We start from the raw sequence: 25,858 nt of genomic DNA on the forward strand, positions 1-25,858 counted from the left end.
AGGAGAAAGTTGGTCATTAAATCTTTTTTATTTGGATAAGAAAGACAAACAAAAACAGAATGCGTTTTCATTGTAATTAACACAATGCTCAAGGATACCACGAAAATAGGCAGTATTTTGCATCATATAGTGCACCTGTAAACAAATGGAGGCAGGATATGCCAAACATTCCCCTTGTAAAATTAAAATGAAAGGAAGTGCACCTTTAAAAGCACGAATGCGCCGTTGAACTGTCTCTTCAGAAGCTGGTGGGCATGCTGATTTGACTGACTGAATGTGTTCTAATTGCTGCCGTCCACCCCCCAGCCACCGCAGTGCCACCCCGAAGTCCAACATTTCCTTTGTGTTACACACGATTTAAAAAAAAAACAAATCATGCAAATCGCCAGCAAAGGCACAAAAGGGGCAGGGATTAGACCCTTCAAACCGGTGCACAGAAAAGCCAGCTAATGCTGGAGGAGTCAGATGCTCTTTGAATTTTAATTTGAGCAGGGGGCTGGGGGGAGGAGGTTGTTTGTGCGTGTGTGCGTGGTTGGCACTGGTGAATATATCTGAGCGCGGGGGTTGACGTAGCAGGCAGCAGGGAGACTGACGTGCGGTCGGTGTTTAATTTATTAAAGCTCCGTCTTGGACGTCAGGTCCGGAGCGCCAGTCGAGCAGAGGCAGCTTTCCCACAGCCGTGCTGGGGGCAGAGAGAGAGAGAGAGAGTGAGAGAGTGAGAGCGAGGCAGCCTCACCGCAATGACAAGCGCTCAAAGCGCGCCCGAGAGCTGATCCGCCCGCACCCCAAGCACATCTTCCTTTGCAGACCTGCCACACTCAAGCTTCGCGGCGCTGGGCCGGAGATTCTTCAGGTAGACCATTTTTATTATTTAAAAAAAAAACAAATTGGGAATCGTTTTTCCTCTCGCCAGATCTCAGAAAGAACACCCGGCGGAGGTCGGAAGAGCCACAGAAAAAGAAAGGAGATATTTGTCTTTTTTTTGCGGCAGCTTCTTGGAAGGTTGCGAAGGAGCGGCTGACTGCCAATCCATACTTTTTATTTGCAATATAAATTACGAAGCCGGGAGATATCCCCGTCGATTGCTTATTCTATTTGGATTTTTCTTCTTATTTTTTTTGAACATGATTTCGTTCTGATGAGTTGCGCCAAATTGCATTTTATTCTTCTTCGCGCGACGACCACTTTCGCCTCTTCCTCCAGAATTCTTCTTCAGGATTTTTTACTGAAAACAATTTGGAGGGGGGAGGGGGTTTGAAGCTTAAGAAAAACTTGTCGATTTGCTGAGAGAATGGCTACCTTGCTTCGAAAAATTGGTCTAATTCGCCTCCACGATCGAGACACCGACGGTGCAAAACACCAAGGCTCCCGCAAGGCGACCAAGAGTGGCAGCCAGAAAAACGCCAACAAGCAGTGCAACTCCTCGAGTAACGAGAGCATCCTGCTCCAGTCTGATCACCACCACCACTACCACAGCAACCATCAACAACAGCAACACAACCACAAGAGATCTGAGCAACCCCCCTCCACCAAGGACAGCAACAAGGACAAGCAGCAGGCTGGGAGCAAAGTGCCCCCGGCCAGCACCAGCAGCAGCAGCTCCTCCATCCCCGGGCAGCCCCCCAATAAGCAGCACTGCGCTCAGGTCCGCAGCCGCAGGCTCATGAAGGAGCTGCAGGACATCCGCAAACTGACCGATCACTTCATCAGCGTGGAGCTGGTGGAGGACAACCTCTTCGAGTGGAATGTCAAGCTGCTGCAGGTGGACAAGGACTCGGCGCTGTGGCAGGACATGAAGGAGACGAGCACCGAGTGCATCCTGCTCAACCTCAACTTCCCGGATAACTTCCCCTTCTCGCCCCCCTTCATGAGGGTGCTCAGCCCCCGGCTGGAGAACGGCTACGTGCTGGACGGAGGAGCGATCTGCATGGAGCTGCTGACCCCGCGGGGTTGGTCTAGCGCCTACACCGTGGAGGCAGTCATGAGGCAGTTCGCAGCCAGTCTGGTCAAAGGACAGGTAAGGGCTAACATAATACCAACATCTGTCTCTCCAACTCAAGTAATAACTCGCATTGCCATAATAGATCTACGTTACAACGAAAGAAACTGACAATCTCTCATACTTTTATTTTGCCCCATGATGACGCACATATATTTCACTATTAAAACATCATTTATAAATACTCAGTGTGCCACTGTTTATCAACCTTCAGACATCAATATTGTCCTCATGCAAGCTATGATTTTGACAGATACTCGGATGCCCAACGTTCTTTGTTTATCATGTATGATTATTCCTTTATGATACCTTAAATTAATTATCCCCCAATTTTGTCACAATAGAAATATGCTATCACAGGAAGTCTGGATAACTCATAAAACAAATCAATGTAATTTCATTTTTTAACCATGAGTGAAAAGTCAATGCAAAAGTTCTCAATTGAATTCCTCGATACATACAAATACACTAACAATTATAATATAGTCACCTAAATGATTAACTTAAATATTGGTTGTTCTGTGCTACTTTTGTTTTTGCATTGTGTTAATAAAAAGCTGAATTCCATTACAGTTTGACAGATGTGCAATTCCGTACCCCTTATTGGATTCCCCTCCCTAAATTCCACAGCCTGCCTACTAAAAAAAAACCCTCAAAATCCTTCTTCAGCCAAGTTTTTGTTTATAGCTCGTAACAACTTTTTCCCCAAGGGCTCAGCATTCACCTATTGGTGAACTATCTCATTTTTTTAAATTTTCAGGCGGAAAACTCCTGTTGTAGTACCAGTAAATAATACACAATTTTCAGTAACAGCCAACTCAATAACTAAATAACACCTACATTGCAATGGAAAACATGTGTAGTTTTATTTTATCAACCCAAAAAGGCACAGATACATTTTATAATTGTATAATTACAAATATATAATATATATTTGAGAAATGTTTCTTATTCCTTGCTATTTAATGATTATTTAAATGTACAGCATTGAATAGCATAGGACAACACACTAGTTCAAAATAAAGCAAACGCCGGAATCCCATCTATTACTAGTGACTCAAAATGGAACCAGTGGATTTTAGCCAGTGACACTTCATTTTACGTACTGAAGTCAGCAACATTATTGCAGTTTAGCTCTGGGATATTTATTACTGCAAATTTCGGAGAGGACGCAAATGAAGATTTGGGTGGGTAAAATATGACCGTTTCTGTCAATAGGTACAAATTAATCAGATAGCATTTCATTTTATTAGCTTACTAATAGAAAATGGTAAATGCCAATTTTTATTAGAGTTTGATGTGAATGATTGATGCCAATTATTCAACTTCATTAAGTTGGCAAAAATACAGTAGTTGTCACAATTTACCAAGCTAAGGCAGCATGTATCAATGTAAAGTTTTACACTATCTCGTGGGATTTGTGATAGTAGTCTCCTCCCCCAGTTATTAGCTGTACAAATGGACGCGATAGCAAGCCAAGTTAAAGGCAATTTGATGTACAGACACAATTTTAGAAAATTCATTAGCCGCTCTTTAACTAAAAAAGCAAAGATCACTTTCAGCACAACAGTGAGATGTATGCTTTTCAAATTTAGGCCTGTTTTATCAACACAGTGAGAATGATAAACGGCACTGTGCCTCATCTGGGCCACAGCTAATGTGCATGGAAGTGGTAGCAATTAGCATGATTTCTTTTCTGCAGGTTCACAGAGCATGAGAAATTGTTAGTTAGATGCTCCTGTCGTGTTTGATTTTCTTGCGTATTGCAAAGCTTTTGATTTTTATTGGATGCTGACAGAGACTGTGAAATGAAATAGTTTTGCTGCCATATAACCGCTGATACAACCACTAAAGGAATAGGGATATATGGAGATAGGAGAGTAGAGCTTCCCTTCCCATTTATCTGATTTTTCAGAAAGAAAGGAGAATTACTGTCATGAATTATTCAGTTTCTCCCCCCCCCCCAGAAGGAGCCAGAAATTGTCATACCCTTCTTCTGGTATGGTATTAGGTATATTCAACCGATGGTTGAATGTCTGAGGGAGAAATGGTGGGGCTTGATGTAAGTAAATTTGTCCAGCTGCAGCCTGTTCCAACGTCCCTCTATTTACTAAATGTCGGAATAATGTTTATTACTGTGATTCCAGAACATTCCTGAATGACTGAATACTCCTAATTTGTCAGTTGCACAACAAGTATGAAACCATGAATGTGTGGACATACAGGGAGTTACTTTTACAAAGACAAAATACTGTGGATGCTGGAAATTGGAAATAAAACATAAAGTGCTGAAAATATTAAGCGGTCAGGCAGTAGAGGAAAAAACCCGAGTCACCATTTCAGATCAAGGACCTAGAAAAAGTTAAAGATAAACAGCAAATTTTTAAGCAAGTACAGAGACAGAGAAAGGGGGGAGGGCAGAAATAAAGTAAAACAGAAGGTCTGTGACAGGGTAGACGGCAGTTGAGATTAAATAACAAAATGAATGATGGTGCAAGGCAAAACTGTGTAGTGGAAATGGAATAAGTAAGAAAACAAAAAGTGCTTGTAGAAAAGGTGCATATGGCAGAATCATTACCAACAACTGTTCTCATTTTTTCAGACAGCAGTTATCAGTGCTCTAGGTGTAGTCCAACCAAGATTCCACACAAGTTTAAAGTAACTTTGCAGCTTTAATTTTGACCCATCTAGAAATAAACCTTTGTTTTCCCATTTTATTGGGCTTTCTAAACAGGAATTACTTATTTTGGTGATTTATATAGCGGTACCCCAGATCCTTTACCTCACTTAAGGACTTCAGGCAGTACTTAATTTAGGTGATGGAGGTCCCACCTGCCAGCTGGAGAGCTGGCAAGAGTCCCATGTTGCCTCTTTGGGAAAGGCCCATTCTAGTAAGTGCCAATCAGGCACTTAAGTGGGCAGTGGCATGCCTTCCTCAGGATCAAGGAAATCCCACCTCCTAAGAGCTGAACGCAAATCAGAGGTCAGCAGATGCCCATTGCAGAAAGCACCAGTGGAGCATTGGCATTTACCAGCTGTGCACCCACCAGAGGTCCCGGATCAGTGTCAGATCCGAGGCCACAGGTGAGTGAGGGTGGGATGCGGTTGTCGGGTTGGGATTTGCCGGAGTGCAGGGAGACAGCAAAGGCAAGGGTTGGCTTCCATCCCGATGCCAGGTCCCTCAAAAGGGTCTTTGAATGAGGGACTCCCCCGGGAGCCCATATCATGTTTGCTTTTCAGATTTCCCATGTGATAACCCTTACTTGGATTCTGGGGCCTCCTCCACGTTCGCTGTTCTTGACCAGCTGCAACCCCAGCAGTGGCTTACACTCACGGTATTGCTGTGGGGACTGAAGAGCTGTCAGCCCTTAGCTCTTGGAACTGGGATCTTCATCCTTAAAGGGCTGGAGATCCAGATGCCGGCAATGAATAATATCATGCTTTCTGTAAATCGCCATGCCAGGGTTGCCCCTGGCTATCTGGCTTGCCATCAGCGCCATGCTTTCGCCATTAAATTCAGCCCATTGTTTTATTTTTCTTCCAAATCCCTTTTTTGATGCAAGGTCCAATGGGTAAACCAGCAGGACTGGCTACTCTTGATCACTATCTCATGTGGAACTGCTGCATTGTTATTCTGATTCCAGTTGAAATATTGAGCCGAGACTCCCATCTGCCTTTGTTGGTAGGACTATCTGAAGAAGAGCAGAAAGTTCTCCCAGTATTCGTCTCCGTATTCTAACCTCAACCAAACTACTAAAAGTAATATGGTTGGCTATTCATGTGATTATTGTGCAGTGCACAAAACAGATGCCAGACTTCCCCTGCAATAAAAATGCATTTGTTCTTTTGTTCTTAGAGATCCTTCGAGGCCTTGCTATCAATTCTTTTCAAAAAGCACATTGAAGTTTAACAGCCTTCCATTTCTTTTTCTGGATAGGAAATATTTTTGGAATTTAATGCTGACCCAGTAAGTACTAATATAGTCAAGGGAATTAGCTTTGACCTAATTGTGAGGAGTTGGGTTAACTCAGCTAAATTATAAAAAAAACATTGAAACACATCTGGTTTGGGTGTGCCTATGAATGTTAATGTGGCTCCTTTCAATTGTCAGGATTAGAAACACCTCTGAGTCAGTTCTTGCAAATATCTCAATATTCCCTGCTTAAACAGGAACAATTTCAAATCAAGACAAAATTGACAGTAGAAAATGTTAACATTGCTAATTTTTTGAAACTCTTTTAAAAATTCACCTCATGGTAAAATTACTTATTTAAATACCATTACAACCAAATATACCTTGATGTAATGATTTACGACCAAAATTGTGAGATAGAATGAGCTTGTGTGAGTTGAAAATGCAATATCTAATGTACACTAATTTCTAATGGAGACGCTTACGGTGGAGCATTTAAAGTCCATTGTGTTAAATTGAAAGAAATTAATTGAGAGTATATGATTTGATCATATTGTAGTTAATTAAATAAAAACAGTAAAATGTCTGGGAAATCTCATAGCACAGGTAGTGCAGCACCTACCCCACAACTAGAGAGTACTGAATCAAAATCACAAGAATAGCAGGTCTGCCTCCTATCCAGATGATTATACAGCTATCACTCAAGTTTGCCTGCGTCTGATTGAGAGAAAGTCGCACTGGTTCTCAGTGTGATAACTGAATTAAATAATTTGTTGCGACAAGTCTCTGTTTTGCATTGGAGCAGGAAGAAATATTAAACTCAACCATTAAATTATTGAAATTTTTACTCAAAATATATTAACAATAAAATATATCATAATGTTACATACAAGGTTAGATTTTAGTTTAATTATTATCATTGATCTCAGTTCCACCATGAACAGTAATACTACCTTAGTGCTAAAAGCTTGTTTATTCAGTCTCAACAAAATAAATATTAGCATTTGTGGTTGGATATTTAAACATCGATTGACCTTCTCATGAGATTGTGCTTTTAAGTTATCTTTAAGTCCTTTTCACTGCCTAGCACCATGGCCAAATTACAGTAGTTTGGAATTCATCAAGGTGGACAGTTCACACTTAAGTGTAATGTATACCACTAATCTGGATCACTAAAGTAACGTTATTTTCATCATTGAACTGAGGCCTAAGCACTGGCGATTTAAAATTACTCTTGTTGATCCTTGACTGCACTGTATTTGTCTCGATTTACTTATTTCCACCTCCTCCACAAGGACATAGCAAGAACATTATGCACTATGTGGTATCTATTCCTCTCCCCTCCCTCAAGTAGAAGAAAGTGACAGTCATTGATTTCAGTTCTACCATGGACAGTACTATCATCTTAGTCCAAAAGTTTGTTTATTCAATCTCAACAAAATAAATATTAGCATTTGTGGTTGGATATTTAAACTTTGATAACCATATCATGAGATTGTGTTTTTAAGTTATCTTTAAGCCTTCTATTCTTGGAGAGGAATAGATACCACACAGCATTATCCATTTAAAATAGATGCGTAAAAATTAGTGTTGTCAGTGGTGAGCTAGACTTCCAACTCATGAAAATTAACGGCCCACTAAAATGTTTGGTCAAGTCACATGACAACGATGAAGCCTATTCATTTCCTTCGGCCATCTGCTGTATCACCTTTCTTTCAAAAGGCAGTAATGGTCTTTGTGTGGTAGGCATATCTGATATTAAACATTTGCAACATAGGGAAAGCTGTTTCTACAAACCCATTTGATCTCCACCTCCAAAACATATTGCATCATATTTGACTTGCATGGAACAGAATATTTACAGTGCAGAATGAGGCCATCCAGCTCATCGAGTCTGCACTGGCTCTCTGAAAGAGCATTCTACATCAAACCACTCTTTTGCCTTATCTCCATAACCTTGCACATTCTTTCTTTTCAGATAGCAATCCAATTCCCCTCAAGAAGTTTGTTCCAGACTCCAACCACATTCTGAGTGAAAATCATTTTCTTCACATCATTTCTGCTCCTTTTGCCCTTTATTTTGAATCTGTGCCCTCTAGTTTTAGAATTTAGAACAGTACAGCACAGAACAGGCCCTTCAGCCCTCGATGTTGTGCCGAGCAATGATCACCCTACTGAAGCCAACGTATCCACCCTATACCAGTAACACTAAGGGCAATTTAGCATGGCCAATCCACCTAACCCGCACAGCTTTGTGGGAGGAAACCGGAGCACCCGGAGGAAACCCACGCACACACGGGGAGGACGTGCAGACTCCGCAGACAGTGACCCAGCCGGGAACTGAACCTGGGACCCTGGAGCTGTGAAGCATTTATGCTAACCACCATGCTACCGTGCTGCCCTAGTTCTTGACATACTTTTGGGAGGGAATAGTTTCTCACTATTTACTCTGTTCACATACCTCAGGAGATTGAATATCTCCATCAAGTCCTCCCCTCAGCCTTCTTCTGTCCAAGGAAAACAGACTCAACTTCTCCAATCTCTTCTTTCAGCCCCCATAGTTGTTTATCACTGGAATCATTCTTGAGAATCTCCCCTGTACTCTCTCCAATATCTTTGCACCCTTCCCCAAGTTTAGCACCTAGAACTAGACTCAGTACTCCAGATGAGGCCTAACTGGTGTCTTATATATTAACATGACTTGCTTAACCTTGTACTCAATGCCCCTGTTAATTAAACCTAAGCTACTACATGCTTTATTAATGCTTGCTCATTCAATATGCCCTGCCGTATTCAATCACTTGTATACATATAAACTCTTTGCTCCTGCACCCCCTTTAGAGTTTCTCTCTTTATTTTATGCTGTCTCTCCATATTCTTCCTGCCCAAATGAATCACCTCACACTTCTCTGCATTGAACTTCATCTGCCACTGATCTGCCCAATGCATCAATAAGTCTATGTCCTTTTGAATTTCAAGATTGTCCCCACCACAGTTGACAATGCTTCCAATCTTGGTATCATCTGCAAATTTGTAAACATGCCATAATAACAATCTAAGTTATTAATATATATCAAGAAGACTGGACCCCTGGGGAATTCTACCACAAACTTTCCTCCAATCTGTAATACAACTATTTATCACTACTCTTATTTCCTGTCACTCATCCAATTTCTTACCCAAATGCCCACTTCCTCCTTTATTCCATGATCTTGAATTTTGCTCACAGGTCTTTTTTTTTTCTTTGTTTTAAATAGAAATTTAGAGTACCCAATTATTTTTTTCCAATTAAGGGGCAATTTAGCATGGCCAATCCACCTAACCTGCACATCTTTGAGTTGTGGGGATGAAACCCACGCAAACACTGGGAGAATGTGCAAACGCCACACGGACAGTGACCCAGGGCCGGGATTCAAACCTGGGTCCTCAGCGCTATAGTCCCAGTGCTACCACTACGCCACATGCTGCCCGAACTTTCCTCACAAGTCTTGTGTGGCTCTGTATCAAATGCCTTTTGAAAATCCATACACACCATCTTAACAACATTGCCCTTATCAACCTTCTTTGTTACCTCCACAAAAAACTTCAGCAAATTAGTTAAACATGATTTCACCTGAATAAATCTATGCCGGCTTCCTTTTTAAAAATATATTTAGAGTATCCACATCTTTGAGTTATGGGGATGAAACCCAGTCAGACATGGGGAGAATGTGCAAACTTCACATAGACAGCAACCCAGGGCCGGATTCGAACCCGGGTCCTCAGCGTCATAGTCCCAGTGCTAACCGCTGCACCACTGTGCTGCCCCATGCTGGCTTCTTTATTAATTTGGCACTTGTTAAAGTGACTATTGATTTTGTCCCAAACTATGGTTTCCAGAAATTTCCATACGCTGCAACATTCACATTTCCCCTGCCCTCTAGCATCACCTCTGTGTCTAAGGAAGACTGCAAGATTATCACTAGTGCGTCTGTAATTTCCACTCTCACCTCCCTCCATATCCTTGGATTTATCCCATCTGGTCCTGTAACCTTATCAATGTCAAGTAAATATAGCCTTTCTAATGCCTCCTCCTTCACAATTGTAAATTCCTTGAGTGTACCAGTGATATCCTCTCTCACCTGGGTAGCATCCTCTTCTTTTGAAAGACAGATGCAAAGTACTCATTTAATACCTCTGCTATTTCTCCTGCCTTCACATGAAATCTTCACCTTTATCTTTCTCGGTGTGCAGGGTGTTCTATATTTATTTGTCGTACCTTCCTCCTTCAAGGCAATGCAGCTTGACATGTCCTACAATGCTATCTCTTTGGAGATTGCCCATTGTTCAGACACCATCTTTTCTGCCAACATTTAATTCCAACTCACTTGGCTCAGGCGTATTTTCATCCACTGAAGTTGGCTTTCCTTAATTAGTTATCCCTATTCTGGTTCGCTCCTTGTCCTTTTCCATGGCTAACCTAAACCTAATGATACACTGGTCCCCTAAATGGTCTCCCAATTTGATCCACTTGGGTTAATTCATCACCCAGAACCATGGTCAATAGTGCCTATCCTCTCACTGGACCAGAAACATACTGGTGCATAAAATTATCTTGAACACAATCCAGGAACTCTCACCGTTCTTGTCCATTTGCACTATTCCTATCCAAGTCCATATTTAGATAATTGAAGTCCCCCATTATAATTACTCTATAATTCTTGCACTTCTGTAATTTATTTGCAAATCTGTAGGGATTCTATGATTTGTTTCTCTACATTCCTTCCACTAGTTGGTGGCTTATTTACTACACTGATCAACATTATTGCATCTTTTCCATTCCTTACCTCTAGCCAGGGAGATTCCATCATTGACCCCCTGGAACATCCTCTCTCTCCAGCTCTGTGATACCATCTTTAATCAATACTGTCACTCCTCCCCCTTTTCTTCATTTCCTGTCTCTCTTACGCACCTTGGGATGGTTTGGATAACTTCATTTGGGAACACAAACAACAAATATTAAACATTTTGCCATTGATTTGTTTTATTTTCACACTGAAATACAGGGTTACAACAAAGTATCCCATCTTATCTCTTTCCCCATTATGTATGCACTGCAATTAAGTCGTTTGGACAAAGTTCAAATGTGTATAAACAATTACAAATATAAGGGATTTCCAAACTTCCTATAAATATTAACTCTTCGAGCTTTTGAGACATGAATAGGGTAGTTAGGGGATGGAGGGTGGGGTTGTTATTGGCGGGTCAGGGTGGGTTGGGGAATAGCTGGTTGTCAGGATGAGTGGGAGGGTGGTCAGGCAGTGGGTGTTGGAGGGGTCTGGAGAGGTATTGTGGTTGGGCAATCAGCGGTGTCGTCGAGGAGTGAGGTTTAGGGAAGCTAGTCAAGGGTGGAGAGGATAGTCGTGGGGTTGGGGGAGGGGTGGTTTCAGAGGGTACCAGATGCTGCTGAATTTCCCAATGGAAGTGGAAACTTTCAGGGGGTTCCCAAGGCATATTTCTTGGTATAACCATCCAGGACACGGAAAATCTGGACGAATCATTCTGTTTTGTAATCATAACCAGCTGGGTTTTCCCGGCTTTGGGAAACCATACAGCTGAAAGAAGATGAGAATGATTGAACCCATGAGTTAAATGCATCAACAGCACTTTTTGTGGTCCAGGAAGCGAGTGTTTTCTCTGGGCCCAGAATTCTACCCTGTAAAGTCACATCACCCAGCTCTCCCTCCTACCTCCCACAATCCATCTGACCATTGGTCATTGGAACATTGGGCTGGTTTAGCACACTCGGCTAAATCGCTGGCTTTTAAAGCAGACCAAGGCAGGCCAGCAGCACGGCTCAATTCCCGTACCAGCCTCCCCGAACAGGTGCTGGAATGTGGCGACTAGGGGCTTTTCACAGTAACTTCATTGAAGCCTACTTGTGACAATAGCGATTTTCATTCATTTTATTTTCATTTCATTCACCAAAGCACCATCACAACCAGCCCCACTTGAGTTCTTCCACCTAGATCACATCAGTCCCCTGCCCCTTCCTTAGATCAAATTCCTCAGATTCTCGGAAATCCTCCTTCATATGTCAGCCTTCTGCATGCAGTCCACGAGTGGATCCACCTCACCCCTCATCTTTTCACAATAATTTCTTTGCAGTGTTAATGTATGCCTACTTGTGACAATAAAGATTATTATTATTATTATAGTCAGGATACCCCCACGACCACCATTCATTCACCCCCATCTCCCAGACTATCATAGATTCCTCCCATCTCATATTGGAACCCACGACCACGTCAAAATATCACTCCTTCACCCAATGCGATTACTTGTTCTGTTAGGGTTTGGCCTTGTGAAGCAGATTTCCATCTAAATGTCTATCAAGCAGGCTGTCTGTGGGTGGGAACCCCATGGAAGAAAAAAGTTTAAAGGAGCTTTGCAGTTAAATTCTGCAGGATGTTCTAATGGGTTTCACAACCTCATAACAGCACCATCCACTCCCCTTTTCTGTGCAGAATTCAACACCCAGATAAATTCCAGCCCATAATATCTGCATGAAGGATTAAAAAGAAGGCCAAAAGTAGAGAACATGCTGAATAATTACTTTGTACTACTGAAGAAGTCAGTATGCCAGACATTCCAAGGAAACTAATATTAAATCAGAGATAGTGACTTTCCAAAGTCAGTGTAAGCAAAGTAACAGTAATGAAGAAAATAATGGCACTAAAGAGCGACAATTCCTCAGAGCCAGATAGTTTCCTTTCCAGGGTATTAAATAATACAGATGCAAACATTGCAGGTGCTCTAACTATAATCTTATACAGTAAGAAGTCTTACAACACCAGGTTAAAGTCCAACAGGTTTGTTTCAAACACGAGCCTTCGGAGCACGGCTCTCAATATGAACTATTCCTTTATAATTGAAAATTGCTGACAACCTGTTATTTAAGAAGATGGCAGAGGGAAACAAGAGAATTACAGACCGGTTAGCCTACGTTGTAGAGAAGTTGATGGAGTGTACGATTAAATGTAGAATGACTCAGCACTTTGAAAAATAAGAGAAGCAACAAGAATTTGTGAAAGGTAGGTCATGCCTGACAAATATGATTGAAATTTTTGAAGAGGTGACTGAAGAATATTATTGATATGGACTTCCAGAAGGTATTTGATAAAGTCCATCATTAGTTAGTGACTGTTAGCTGAAGTTGAAGTTCATGGAATTATAATTAAATATTGACCTGTTCAGGAAGTTGGCTGACCAAGAAGAGAAAGAATAGAGATAATGAACGGGAATGCTAATTTGCAGGATGTGAATATTTCTGCCCCACAAGGACCAACACAAGTGTTGGGGCCTCATCTATTTGCCATATTTATTAATGACTTTCCGATGATAGGCTAGGAAGCTCCATGCTCAAATTTGCTGTTTACACAAAGATAGGTAGCACTGTAAGCAATGTAGATGAAAGTATAAACTTACTAAGAATAACATTTTCCAGACCCTTCCACTGGTGGGATTTGTTGACCCTGCCAAAGCCAACGGACTTTTGAATGGCTCCCCACATTTTCCATTACTGCTCCCACCCCAATGGTGCTGTAAAATTCTGCCCTCTGAGATTTTGATAGATTAAGTGAATGGGACATAATTGTGCCAAATGGGTTTCAGTATAGGCAATGTGGATCATTCATCTTAGACCTAAAAACTTTAGAACAGGGTGCTTCTTAACTGATGAAAATCTAGAACCAGTGGAGTTCCAAAGAGACTTGGGAATTCACGGACACAGAACGTTAAAATGATATGAACAGATACAAGAGATAATCAAAAAGGCCAATGGATTGCTGACCTATATACCTAGACAAGTAGAATACGAATGGATAAAAGTCATGCTTCTGCTATACAAAACCCTATTAGCCCACACCTGGAGTATTGTAAGAATTTCTGAGCACAACACCTCTGGAAGGATACATTGGCCCCAGAGGGAGTGCAGTGTAGATTTATCAGAATGTTACCTGGGGTCCAAGAGTTAAAATTAAATGGATAATTTACACAAAGTGGGGCTGGATTGTCTAGAATTTAAAAGGTTAAGGGGTGATTTGATGATGTTTTCAAGATTTTAGGGAAGCTCCTGTAGATTGGGAGAAACTACTTCTGCTGCATGGCTAGTCTAGGACTAGGGAGCATAGTGTAAACATTAGACCTGGCCTTTGAGAAGTGGAATTAGAAAACACTATTATACACACAAAATGTGGTAGAAATTTGGCATTCCCTTCCACAAACAGCAATTGATGTTAGATAAGTTAATTTTAAAACTTGGATTTTTGTGAATCAACATTATTAAGGGAACTGGGAACAAATGAACATGGACGAAGGTCACAGATAAATCGTAATCTCTTTGAATGGCAGAATAGGCTTGAGGGGTTAAATGGCCGACTGCTGTTTATGTGTTCTTATACTGAGGCTATTTTTGGCACTGTTCAAACATTGAGAACCCTATTATTCTCAAATGCAGAAACTGGAAAAAAAATCACTTTGACCTCACTTAAATGTTGCAGAATTGTTTTAATACCGTTTTGCAATAAGCACACTGAAATTACCAAAGGTCAATCAACACTAGCAGACTGTAATAAGAAATAGTTAGACCCTTTCGAGTTTTCAGAAATCAAGATAAAGGAGTCCCAGAATTTGTGATCTAAAAGCCTAACGAATTGGATTGCACCTATTTTTTGAATCTAACCAAAAGGTCAGAGTGAAGGTGAAAAAGTATTGCATTTTCCACCTTGATGTCATATTGATCTTTCCTTCCCCTGCCTACTGCACTGTTCATCAGGTGAAGCTCATCAGAAGATCAAGGAATCATATTTAGATTTGGATCTTCTGGACCCGACACTGAGTTGAACAATTTGAGACTGCAATCTATTCACCCCTATTGTTTCCTTTCTTTTTCTGCTTTTGTTTTTACTCTTGTTGTTCCCATGTTTTTACGAGCGGAAGGCAGCTATTCATCACGCTGCCATTCACACTTCCACTGGTCACACGTTTTGTGTCTTCACTTGTCCCCGCTACCATTCCCTTTGACCCTGAACCACCAACTCTTTTATCATGTAATTTCTTCAGTTTTCCACCCTATGACAGACATTCCTTCATTTTCTTTTGCCTTCCTCTTCCAACGTTTCACTTGCTTGAAACATATTAATTTCCAACTTCCATTTCTGGTGAAAAGTCAGCAAAGTAAACTATTGGGCCATAACTTTCTAGCTCCCCAGCGTCGCATTTGGGGAGTGCCACAAAGGTGCATTGGGGAACCCCTCTTGGATGTTCTCACTGTGTCAAATTCATATAATAACCGAAAAGCAACATTTAGATATTATTAAGTCTGTAGTCTTATTTCCACGGGAAGGGCAAATGAATACACTAAGTGGTAGCAATATTGCCGGTTGGATCTATTAATACAGGTAAATGAACCGCAGATAAGTTAGACTACAATGTAATGTGCAACATTGAGAGACCTTAGCAAATATCAGTTTTAAGAGGCACACACCATGGGCGCAATTCTCCCATCTGTAGACTAAGTCTCGACGCCGGAGTGAAAACCGGAGTGTTTCACTCCAGCATCGGAGGCCGCTCCCTGCCCCCTATTCTCCCACCCCGGGGGGCTAGGAGTGGCGCTGTGTCATTTATGCGCACTGGGCCTTGGCACCACGTAAAAGCGGCGCCGCGTAAATTACATTTCCCGCGCATGCGTGGTTGCTGTCTTCCCCGCGGCCGCCCAACAAAAAATGTCAGATGAATCTTGCGGGGTGGCAGAGGAAAGGAGGTCTTCCTTCAGAGAGGCCGGCATGCCGATCGGTGGGCACCAATTACGGGCCAGACCCCTTTTGAGGCCCCCTCCCCTCCCAACCACCACAGGCCACCCCCCCCCCCAGCGTTCCCGCGCTGTTCCCGCCGGGAGCGACCAGGTGTGGACGGCGCCGGCGGGAACCTGTCGTATTCGGCCAGCCGCTTGGCCATCCGGGCCAGAGAATTGCCGCTCGCCCGTTACAAAGGGCGAGCGGCGATTCTGCCAGCGGCCAGCCGTGACTCTCACCGCGCCGGTTTGGGGAGGGTGGGGGAATCGAGTGCGGGTGCTGGGGCGGCGTGGCGTGACTCGCGCCGCGCCCCGGTGATTCTCCCACCCGGCATGGGGGGGAGAGATTTCCGCCCCATGTTTTAGTGAAACACAGCTCTTTTAAAAGCTCTGGAATGTTGAAAAACAAATTTGGTAAGCGAAACAAATTGTAAGATATACAATGTAGATGTTGTGGCCATTCCAAAGAGCAACTCCACACTTTGCCTGGAAGCAAAGCAATCCAAAAAATGTAACAAGTCACGGTTTAGTACAAAAATACACGTACTGTCACAGTTAAGGCAAGTTTAAAGGGTTACAAGCGTAAAAGTCACTTTTATGGGAACAGACCCAAAATAGAGAAGCAGTAAGTCCTTCAACGGAGAGGCCAGTCACAGGGAAACTATCACTTTTCTCTGAATCCCGAAGGTGAACCCGATGAAGTCACAATCATAGTTCAAATAACCAGGCTGAAACTTTTGATGTCTGACGTAGTTACGAAGAAGCCTGAGGAAATAAAAATCCTAAAAGGCACAACAGTCCTGAGCAAATATGAGTTATTGTCCTATGGCTAACATTCTAATTAATGTAATTTACCCCTCATCTTTGAACTTTATGATGAAGCCAGGAATGATAAACACTGGTTATGAGGCAAGACTTTAGACATCGGGGGCGCAATTCTCCCCCCCCCCCCCAACGCCGGGTGGGAGAATCGCGGGGGCACCAGGCGAGTCCCGCCACGCCGCCCGGCATCCGCAGGCGATTCTCCCCCCCCCCCCCCAAACCGGCGCGGCGAGATTTACGGCTGGCCGCTCGGAGAATCGGCACTCACCGTTTGTAACGGGCGAGCAGCGATTCTCCGGCCCGGATGGGCCGAGCGGCCTGCCTAATACGGCGGGTTCCCGCCAGCGCCATCCACACCTGGTCGCTGCCGGCAGGAACAGCGCGGGAATGCTGGGGGTGCAGAACGCTGGGGGGGGGGGGGGGCAGCCTGTGGTGGGGGGGGGGGGGGGGGGTCCAGCACTGGAGGGGGCCTCAAAAGGGGTCTGGCCCGCGATCGGTGCCCACCGAACGGCGGGCCGGCCTCTCTGAAGGAGGAACTCCTTTCCTCCACCACCCCGCAAGATCCATCCGCCATCTTCTTGTGGGGCGGCCACGGTGAAGACGGCAACCGTGCATGTGCGGGTTGGCGCCGGCCAACCTGCGCATGCGCGGGCAGCGCGCGCATTTTACGCGACTCCAAGGCCCGGCGGGACTGGGTGAATCATTCCGGCATCGGGACTTGGTCTCCCGATGGGAGAATTTTGCCCCCGGTTCTCTTTCTGTTGGAGAAGAACGAGTAAGCGGAAATTTAATAGAAATTGTCTGCATTGCACAGTAGATTTTGATAGGGTCAGTGGAGCTGGACAGATTTTTTTCACAGTGGGGAGCATGGTGGCACAGTGGTTAGAACTGCAGCCTCACAGCGCCAGGAACATGGATTCAATTCTGGCCTTGGGTGACTGTGGAATTTGCACATTCTCCCTGTATCTGTGTGGGTTTCCACCCACAGTCCAAAGATGTACAGGTTAAGTGGATTGGCTATGCTAAATTGTCTCTTAGTGTCCAATAGGTTAGGTGGGGTGACGGAGATAGGGCAGGGATGTGGGCATAGGTGGGCTGCTGTTTTGGAGGATTGGTGTAGACTCATTGGGCCAAATGGCCTCCTTCCACACTGTAGGTATTCTACGATTCTATCAAGGATTCATTACAAGTTTAAGTCGGTCAGATGTTTTTTGTGCAGGTAGTGGATTTTCTGTGCATATCCAATTAAAAAGAGCATGGCAAGAATTTGCTCAAGGATTTTGCCTGACTCCTCTGTGGCCCTGGAAGGGGTTTGGTGGAATTTACCAGAAAATGACAGGAAGCTGTTAGCCCCAGGTCGTAAATGTCCGGAATATTCTGGTCAACCCTCTGACAGTCCGAATCTCCATCAAGCCCTTTCAAGATCAGGGAGGTTAGAGGATGGTTGTAAGGAAGGGGCTGTGCAAGTTCAGCTTCCCAGTTTATTCAGGATCCAGTGCAGGAGAGGAAATGTCCATCCAGATAGGTAAAAATGACCCACATTGAGCTAGGAGCAGGGGGTGGGCTGAGGGATTCCATTTTGTAGGCTAAGGAAGCAGGCTGGGCCTTGTGAGCTTTTAAAAACATTTTAAAATCAATATGAGCACCATCACAGAGGGGTAGATGCAGAGTAGAATCTGGGGGAGTGTCAAGACAACCTTCTCCTCCAAAATGGTAGGAAGGCATAAGGCAGGCAACCACTAGAGATGTCTTCTTGTGGCACTTGCAGTAACCACCCAATTCACAGTATGTTGATTTTTGGGACCCTTCTATCCAACTATGTTCAAGACTCCAATAAAGGTCATTGTGTAGGGCTTCTTCTCACCAGAGGAATTTTAGCATAGAATCAGTTAACTGAGGAATTGTTGCACTCAAAAGCAATCAAGATAGCTTTGAATATATAAGAATGAGATTGTTGGAGAATTCATAAACAAGCATGATAAAAAATATCCCACAGTTCTCGTGGAAAAATGCTGTGAACAAAACCGAGAACTCAACAAAGATGAGGCTAAACCAAGTTTCCAAGAGTTCCACTGAAGGTTGGCTCATTATTGACTAAGGTCATTAATTAGATGCAGACAAGCACAACAGTTTGGAGCTACCCAAGGCCATCAATGTAACAGGAATCCTGACGTACATTTGGTTTGTTTTTTATTTCATTACATTTTGCAAAACCGTGGTAATAATATTTAACATTACAGTATTATGTTGGTTAAACAGAGGGCAGCACAATGGCGCAAGTGGTTAGCACGGTTGCCTCACTGCGCCGAGGTCCCAGGTTCGATCCTGGCTCTGGGTCATTGTCTGTGTGGAGTTTGCACATTCTCCCTGTGTTTGCATGGGTTTCACCCCCACCACCCAAAAGCTGCGCAGGGTAGGTGGATTGGCCATGCTAAATTGCCCCTTAATTGGAAAAAATACTCCAAATTTATAAAAGAGAAAAAGAAAAAAATATGTTAGTTAAACAGAACTGATCAAAGACATCTGGCCAAGTCAACCTATTACAATTTGTAAATAGATGCATCAGAAACCGGTTTTGGAGCAGCGCTCATTACGGGAAGATCAGTTGCACATAGAAAAGCAAGGAAACTGTGATAAGTCACTGGTTAGGCCTCAGCTAGAGTAGCGTGTCCAATGCTGAGCACCACACCTCAGGGAGGATGTCAAGGTCTTGAAGAGGGTGCAGAGGAGATTTGCTGGAATGGTACTAAGGTTCACTGAACAGAGTTGTTCACCAAGTTATCATCCACTCTGTGTTTGGACTCTGTGGTGGAGGAAACCATATTGTAAACAGCAAATATAGCATGCTAGTTTGAAAGATGTAGAACTAATTCACTTTTTTACCTGGAAGGAGTGTTTGGAACTGAAATCAATTGATTGTGGGTTAACTTCTCCTTTTTTTGATGTGTCTATGCCACCAATTTGTCATGAGGTTTAATTTTGAGAACAAGTATTTATGCTTACTCCCATGCCTTCCTTCCTAAGTACAGCAATACTTATTTATATGTATTCCTAATTGGAATTTGAGTTTATTTAAACCAGCAGGCCGTTGTCTCCTGCAAGAGATATGTGTGAGCACAGAAGCACGTAGTTAAGTCCATCATACTTGCACCATGGCTTTTCTCCACAGGATACACAATGGGCACGATTTAACGGAAAAATATCTAAGTGTCATTTCGGGTGCGATTGGCCGGGTGTTTCCCGACAGCCACGTAGGCGGAATTGCTAAGAACTAAGTGCCCAGATGAGATTTTAAAAGGATTTTCAAACAACTGACCCTGCAGTTCAATCTGGCTGAAAAGAAAGAAAGGTCTTTACTTTGAACCTTCAGACAGAGTCCAGCAGGGCAGTGAGGGAGATCAGGGCTTTGACCCTCCAGCTTCTTGATCAAACCAGAACTAAAAACCAGATGAAGGCTTCCTGTCCCTGACAGAACATTCCGAACGGTCAGCACCAATCAGCACAGACTATCAGCCAAGAGCCCGGCAAAGTAAGCAGCTCTTTGGCCAACAGCCAAGTCCATCAAGATGAGTCATCACCGATGCCAACACATCCTGCTGGATCCCTGTTTTAAAATTAATGGTGAAGTCCATCTTAAAGATGTAAGTCCTAGTAATCCCCCCCTCCTGACACTTATGGGTCACAAGGTCAGCAGGCAGAACTGGTGGCACAGTGATGGCTGTGACACTGGTCTGTCACCCGGGGCTCTCCGGCTCCAGGTCCTCCGAAGGACGTACGCCAAGGGCATCAAGGCCACAAGACATGGAAAGCAGCAGGCTGCTTCCACCTCTTGATGATGTGCATCCTGGTGACACACCTAGACATAGCAGTAGGGCATGAAAGATTAAGAAGATTGAAGATCCCGAAATGGGCACTGGGGGATAGGAGGTGGATCACTATCTGTAACTAGGGACAATGGAAATATCAAACGTTCACCGTGAAATCATGTAACACCTTATTCATGTGAAACCTGTCACGTTATTCTCCACAGCGGGAAGGCCTGCACCCCCACCGTCTGTTTTCCTCGGCTTCCCTGAGCCCCACCCCCAGGGCACAGTGGTCCAAGATCAAGAGCTCCTGATGCAGACCCCATTCAGAGATGGGTGTGAGCGCGCTGTCAGCAGAAAGACAGGAGTCAGACTTCGGCATAAGCTGAGGAGGACTAGAGCTAACCTCACAGTGAGTTATCATCACTCTCCTGCCTTGTCTATTGACTGCTCACTAACAGGGCTGACACAGGCCCATCACCCTGGAATGATGTGTCACAGACCCTTGTAGTGGGCGGAATAGGATAGTTGCAGGTGGGTGGGAGGGGAATGGGGTTGGTCAATGGGGGAGGGAGTGAATGGTGGGAATTGAGGGGGGGAAGGGGTGAGCTGATGGGCAAAATCTCGTCCTTTGCGAAGTGGGCAAGAATGGAGGTCTCCCATGCCAGATCCTTGCCCCCGCCTGTCCTCTATCTTCTGACAGCTCCGCAGGTCTTCCCTGGGCTCGTCCTCCATCCCCTCCTGATCGAGCTCCTCCTTCTCGGACGAGGCCACATGTCCCTGCTCCAGCACGTTGCCCTGCTGCTGCACCAAGGCACAGCAAACCACCACAAAATGACGGACCGTTTGCAGTGCACCACCATAACAGGCCAAGCATCAGAACCGCATTTTCAGCAGTCCCAGGCACCGCTCAATGACAGTGGATGGGAATATGGCCCTTATTATATCGGGTTTCCACCTCAGACTCCAGTCTCCGCACTGGCGTCATCAGCCAGGACCTCGCCCTTATCCCCCAAGAGCCAACCCGTCATCCTGGGGTGGACCTTGAAAACACCAAGGATCTCCGAATGTCCTAGGATGTAGCTGTCATGCAGTGGCGTGCAGAAGGGGGGAGGGGGGGGGGGGGCGATGGTGCGTTGGCCCCGGGCATCCATTGGATGGGGGCATTCAATCATGCCCCGGGCATCACCAGACCTCTGCACGCCACTGACCGTATCTAAAACAAAACGCCCAAGTTTGCTGCGCACGATCACAAGATTAAAAGACAAATGAAATGACCGAATCCAATCATTCATTGCAAATGGGATCACCCTTCAAAAAGAATGCACTAAATAATTTCCAAAATGACCATTTTGGAGCGGTGTTGCCAGTTTGTCGCTGGGGAAACAATCCCGAGCCCAAATATGGCAAGAAGCAGCCTTGATGTGCAGTTTCATTGCCCCGACTGAATCAATATGCAGATTACCCAGAGACAGAGCCCAACGACATTTACGGTATATAATTGCTCACCCTTCTTGCCTGCCACGTCAGACTGCTGCTATATATTTCACCCTCGCGCATCTTCAAAGCCCTCAGTGTGTGAGCGAGCAGAGTGGGCTCTGCTGCTGCAAAGAGATCTGGATGTCACCAAGATAATCAGCTGGAAAAAAAGAAACTTTTACCCCGGGGGGAGGAGGAGGAAGAGGGGGAGGGGGGAACAGACGGCATCCTTCAAAGATATTTCAGTAGGGGACTGTCTGCATCAGCCCCCTATCCCCCAGCTGTTGCTGTTTTATCCATCCTTCCGATCCTCCAGACTTGGGAATATGCTGCTGGCTCTGGGACTGTGCGGCGCATTGCCTCTGAGGCTGGAGTCTTCCCTCCGGGAGCAGCAGCAAGTCCCCGCTCACATCTGGCCAGAATGTGCGGAGTCCCAGGCTCTGAGCGGCACCGGTAGAATGTTCCTCTTGGACAGTCCCAGGTAGACCTTCCAGATCCCAGCGGCTTGTTCACACTTGTCAACTCGGCTCAGCAGCACCCACCCACACCCCCAGCACAAGGGACAACTTCAGAGGAAGCCTATCTGGCCGAGTGTGTGGGCAGAAGGAGTCTGAGCTGGTGGACTTGGATAGAGATAGGGGGACTCTGGATGCAGTCTGCTCGCTGGCCAAATGCTCTGGGCAGTCTCCGACCTGATTATGGACATTAACGGCAGCTACATAAGCAATATCCTTTGGCACACCAGCGAGGGAGCGCTGCAGGAACTGCACACCCCTATGATGAGACCTGGCTCTGTGGACAGCCAACTCCTTCACATTATCCACTACCCCACCGCGGCCAGCTCGCTGCAACACAACAGCACCGACTGCGGGGAGCAGATCCTGCCCTATGGCGACACCGAGAAAGTGATCATCGGGGCCATCCTCTCCATGATCACCCTGCTCACCGTCTCCGGCAACTGCCTGGTCATGATCTCGGTGTGTTTCGTCAAGAAGCTGCGGCAGCCCTCCAACTACCTGATCGTGTCTCTCGCCCTGGCTGACCTGTCCGTGGCTCTGGCCGTCGTGCCCTTTGATTTATATTAAAATCGAATAAAGCATTTATTTCATGTTTCATCTGTGTTTATATATTCAAAATGTTTTCCTTTCTCATAATATTTCTCAGTATATTAGGCCTTATACTTGAGTCTTTGGGGCATACAATCAAGATTTGCCCCGGGCATCACCAGACCTCTGCACGCCACTGCTGTCATGCACAGTCCCTGGCATGATCCAGAGATGGTGGTTACACACATAATGAACATTCAGGGAATGGAACCCCTTCCTGTTAATTAAGGGCACTTCTTGATGCACCGGTGCGCGCAAGGTGACATGCGTATCATCCATTACCCACTGAATCTGGCGTATCCCAGTGATGGCAGATAATCCTGCTGCCTGGGCATCTTGATTGGCTTGGTCCAGTTCAAAGTTGACATGATCAGCTGCCTGGTCATCCGTGACCTCAGGGATGTACTTGTGGGCTATAGATTGGGAGATGCCACACAGGTCCCCACTTGAGCCCTGAAGTAATCCGGTGGCATAAAGGTTCAGGTCTGCGGTAACCTTCAGGGCCACTGGGAGAGGGTGTCCTCCTCCTCCACTGGGTGTCAAATCCGCGAGGACATGACACAGGTGTCACACTGTCTCTTTGCTGAGACAGAACCGCGTGCGGCACATGCTGTCCATCATCTCCTCAAACGGCGAATGATGCCTGTACACCATGGGCTGTTGCTGGCGTCCCCCTCTGGATCTTCCTCAGCCTGATGGGTGGCTGGCTCTGCAGGGTATGCGGCAGGCACCTGCACATGGGATGCAGCCTCTAGCCTGCGCCGATGCTGCTGCCTTCTCCAGCGCCTGCCCGAAGGGTTGCCACCAGCACCTGGAGGGCACCCGCTGCAGGGCTGAACACACCATCCATTGTATCTGTAAGGAATTGCAGATGAAGAGAGACTGACAATCAGTTTGGGCTTCTACCCTGGGACCCTCAAATCCCCCAGGCCTTCCCCATCCTTAGGTGTTCCGCCTTCTCTCAGAGTGCCATCCACCGAGCCAGTTGTGATGGAAACCCTCGCTCTGCACACTCACCCTGATCACAGCAGGAGCCCCGAGACCCCAGACCCCTGCCGGGAACATTGGGGAGACCTTGCTCAAGTGACCTCCCCTGATCCACACACTCACTCTTTGGTCTTGGAGAGATCCCCTGTGCTGAAGCCCAGCTCCTGAGTGTCCGATTGTTGGCCGCTGCCTCTGTGGTGCAGACGCCCTCCAGGGCCCAGCAAAATATCCAGGCCTCCAAGTTTGATTAGAATGCTAGGCAATAACACTCATCCGACACATGGCATGTGTACCCATGAGAATGCATTTGAGAATATTTTGTTCATTAAACAGTCAACAGTAACAAAGATTTGAAAATCAACTACGTTACATTCCACATATCACACTAACCATTAAACAAGGAAACGTCACCGTTCCAAATTGGTATGAATACAAAGCTATATCAGATCATTATCACAAAAAAACACAGTATAACCCCTCGCAGGTTCCTCAACAGAAATGGGGGATAAGCCTGAGAATGTCTTATCATGTCCAGAACTTTGTCGTAAAAATGATCTGACTATCAATGTATGACTTGTTCCATGTATCCATCCTGGCATCCACATATTCCACTGGTGCTCAAGGTGCAGTTGAAATCCTTGACTTCCAGCGTGTTTAACCCATGGTGACATGCCAGTTACATGCAGCACTCGCCAACAAAAGCATCAGCAATTTGCGGAAGCATTACTTCAATACGTTAGCAGGTGGCTCATGTGGAACAATGTCGTGCACCAAGTCCCGCAGCATCTTCTTCCTTCAAACAAGATTGCCTTCTGGACTCATAAGCCCAGGGTTCCAGGTCCCAGGTATCTTAGGAAAATTGTCCTTCTTTCCAGCTACAGAAACAGAAGGAAACAGCAACAGCAGTCTCCGGACATCTGTCACTACCAGCAGGAACAAAGACAACCTGCAACTGTGAAGTGCTCACATAACTACCAATGCCAATTCCTTATTAGCAATAACCTCAGCTGTGAAGCTAGAGACCTTTCACAGTCAAGATGAGTTAAAGTGATCTGCAGCATATAACCAAGTTCGGGGCTCCGAAGATCTGGAGTGTTTGGTAGGACAGACAGGCAGCGGCTGTAGTTAACCCTCATACGGGCATACACAATATTGGAGGGTGGCTTGTAGGCCCCACAGACGCTAAGCCTCTCATGCCCCCACTCCTCGGGTGACCTCCGACCTATGACACCCAGATCCCTGACCAGGCCAATTCCCCCGGGGGGTTATAATTCATAGAATTTACAGTGCAGAAGGAGGCCATTTGGCCCATCGAGTCTGCACCAGCTCTTGGAAAGAGCACACTACCCAAGCCCATACCTCCACCCTCCCTGTAACCCAGTAACCCCACTCAACCTTTTTGAACACTTAGGGCAATTTAGCATGGCCAATCCACCTGGCCTGCACATCTTTGGACTGTGTGAGGAAACCGGAAGACCCAGAGGAAACCCACACAGATACAGGGAAAACATGCAGACTCCGCACAGACAATGACCCAAGCCAGGAATTGAACCTGAGACCCTGGAGGTGTGAAGCAGCTGTGCTAACCAGTATGCTACCGTGCTGCCTCAAAAAACCGATCCCCTGCCGATCACCTGGGCAGCAGCTCCAGTGGCCTTGAGCTGTAAGGTGGGGAATCAAAATGGTTACTCACCTCCTTAGTCCCCCCTCAGCAGCCATTGTGCCAGCTTCACGTTTTAAAAAAAGTGCGAAACAAAGCCCGTGTGATCTCCCACTGGGGAACCGATTAGTTCCCAGGAGGCTGATACTTGGGGCGAGATTCTCCGCAAATGCGGAGAATTGTAAAGGCTGCCGTGGGACAGGCCGTGACCCATGGCAGCCTTCACAGCCACTTCCGGGGCCGATTCTCCCCCC

General features: G+C 45.4%; 1 protein-coding gene across 1 annotated transcript in view; it reads left to right on the forward strand.

Annotated features, from left to right (window-relative positions):
* Positions 1-576: 576 nt before the first annotated feature.
* ube2ql1 (ubiquitin-conjugating enzyme E2Q family-like 1) overlaps positions 577-25,858 on the forward strand; it is a 44,984-nt gene continuing 19,702 nt past the window's right edge. The window contains exon 1 of the mRNA XM_038797192.1: positions 577-2,017. Within this exon, the coding sequence (XP_038653120.1) occupies positions 1,292-2,017 (726 nt within the window). The 5' untranslated portion in view covers positions 577-1,291. The remainder of the gene's footprint in view (positions 2,018-25,858) is intronic.

The sequence above is a fragment of the Scyliorhinus canicula genome, chromosome 5, assembly GCF_902713615.1.
Source record: "Scyliorhinus canicula chromosome 5, sScyCan1.1, whole genome shotgun sequence".
Lineage (NCBI taxonomy): Eukaryota > Metazoa > Chordata > Chondrichthyes > Carcharhiniformes > Scyliorhinidae > Scyliorhinus > Scyliorhinus canicula.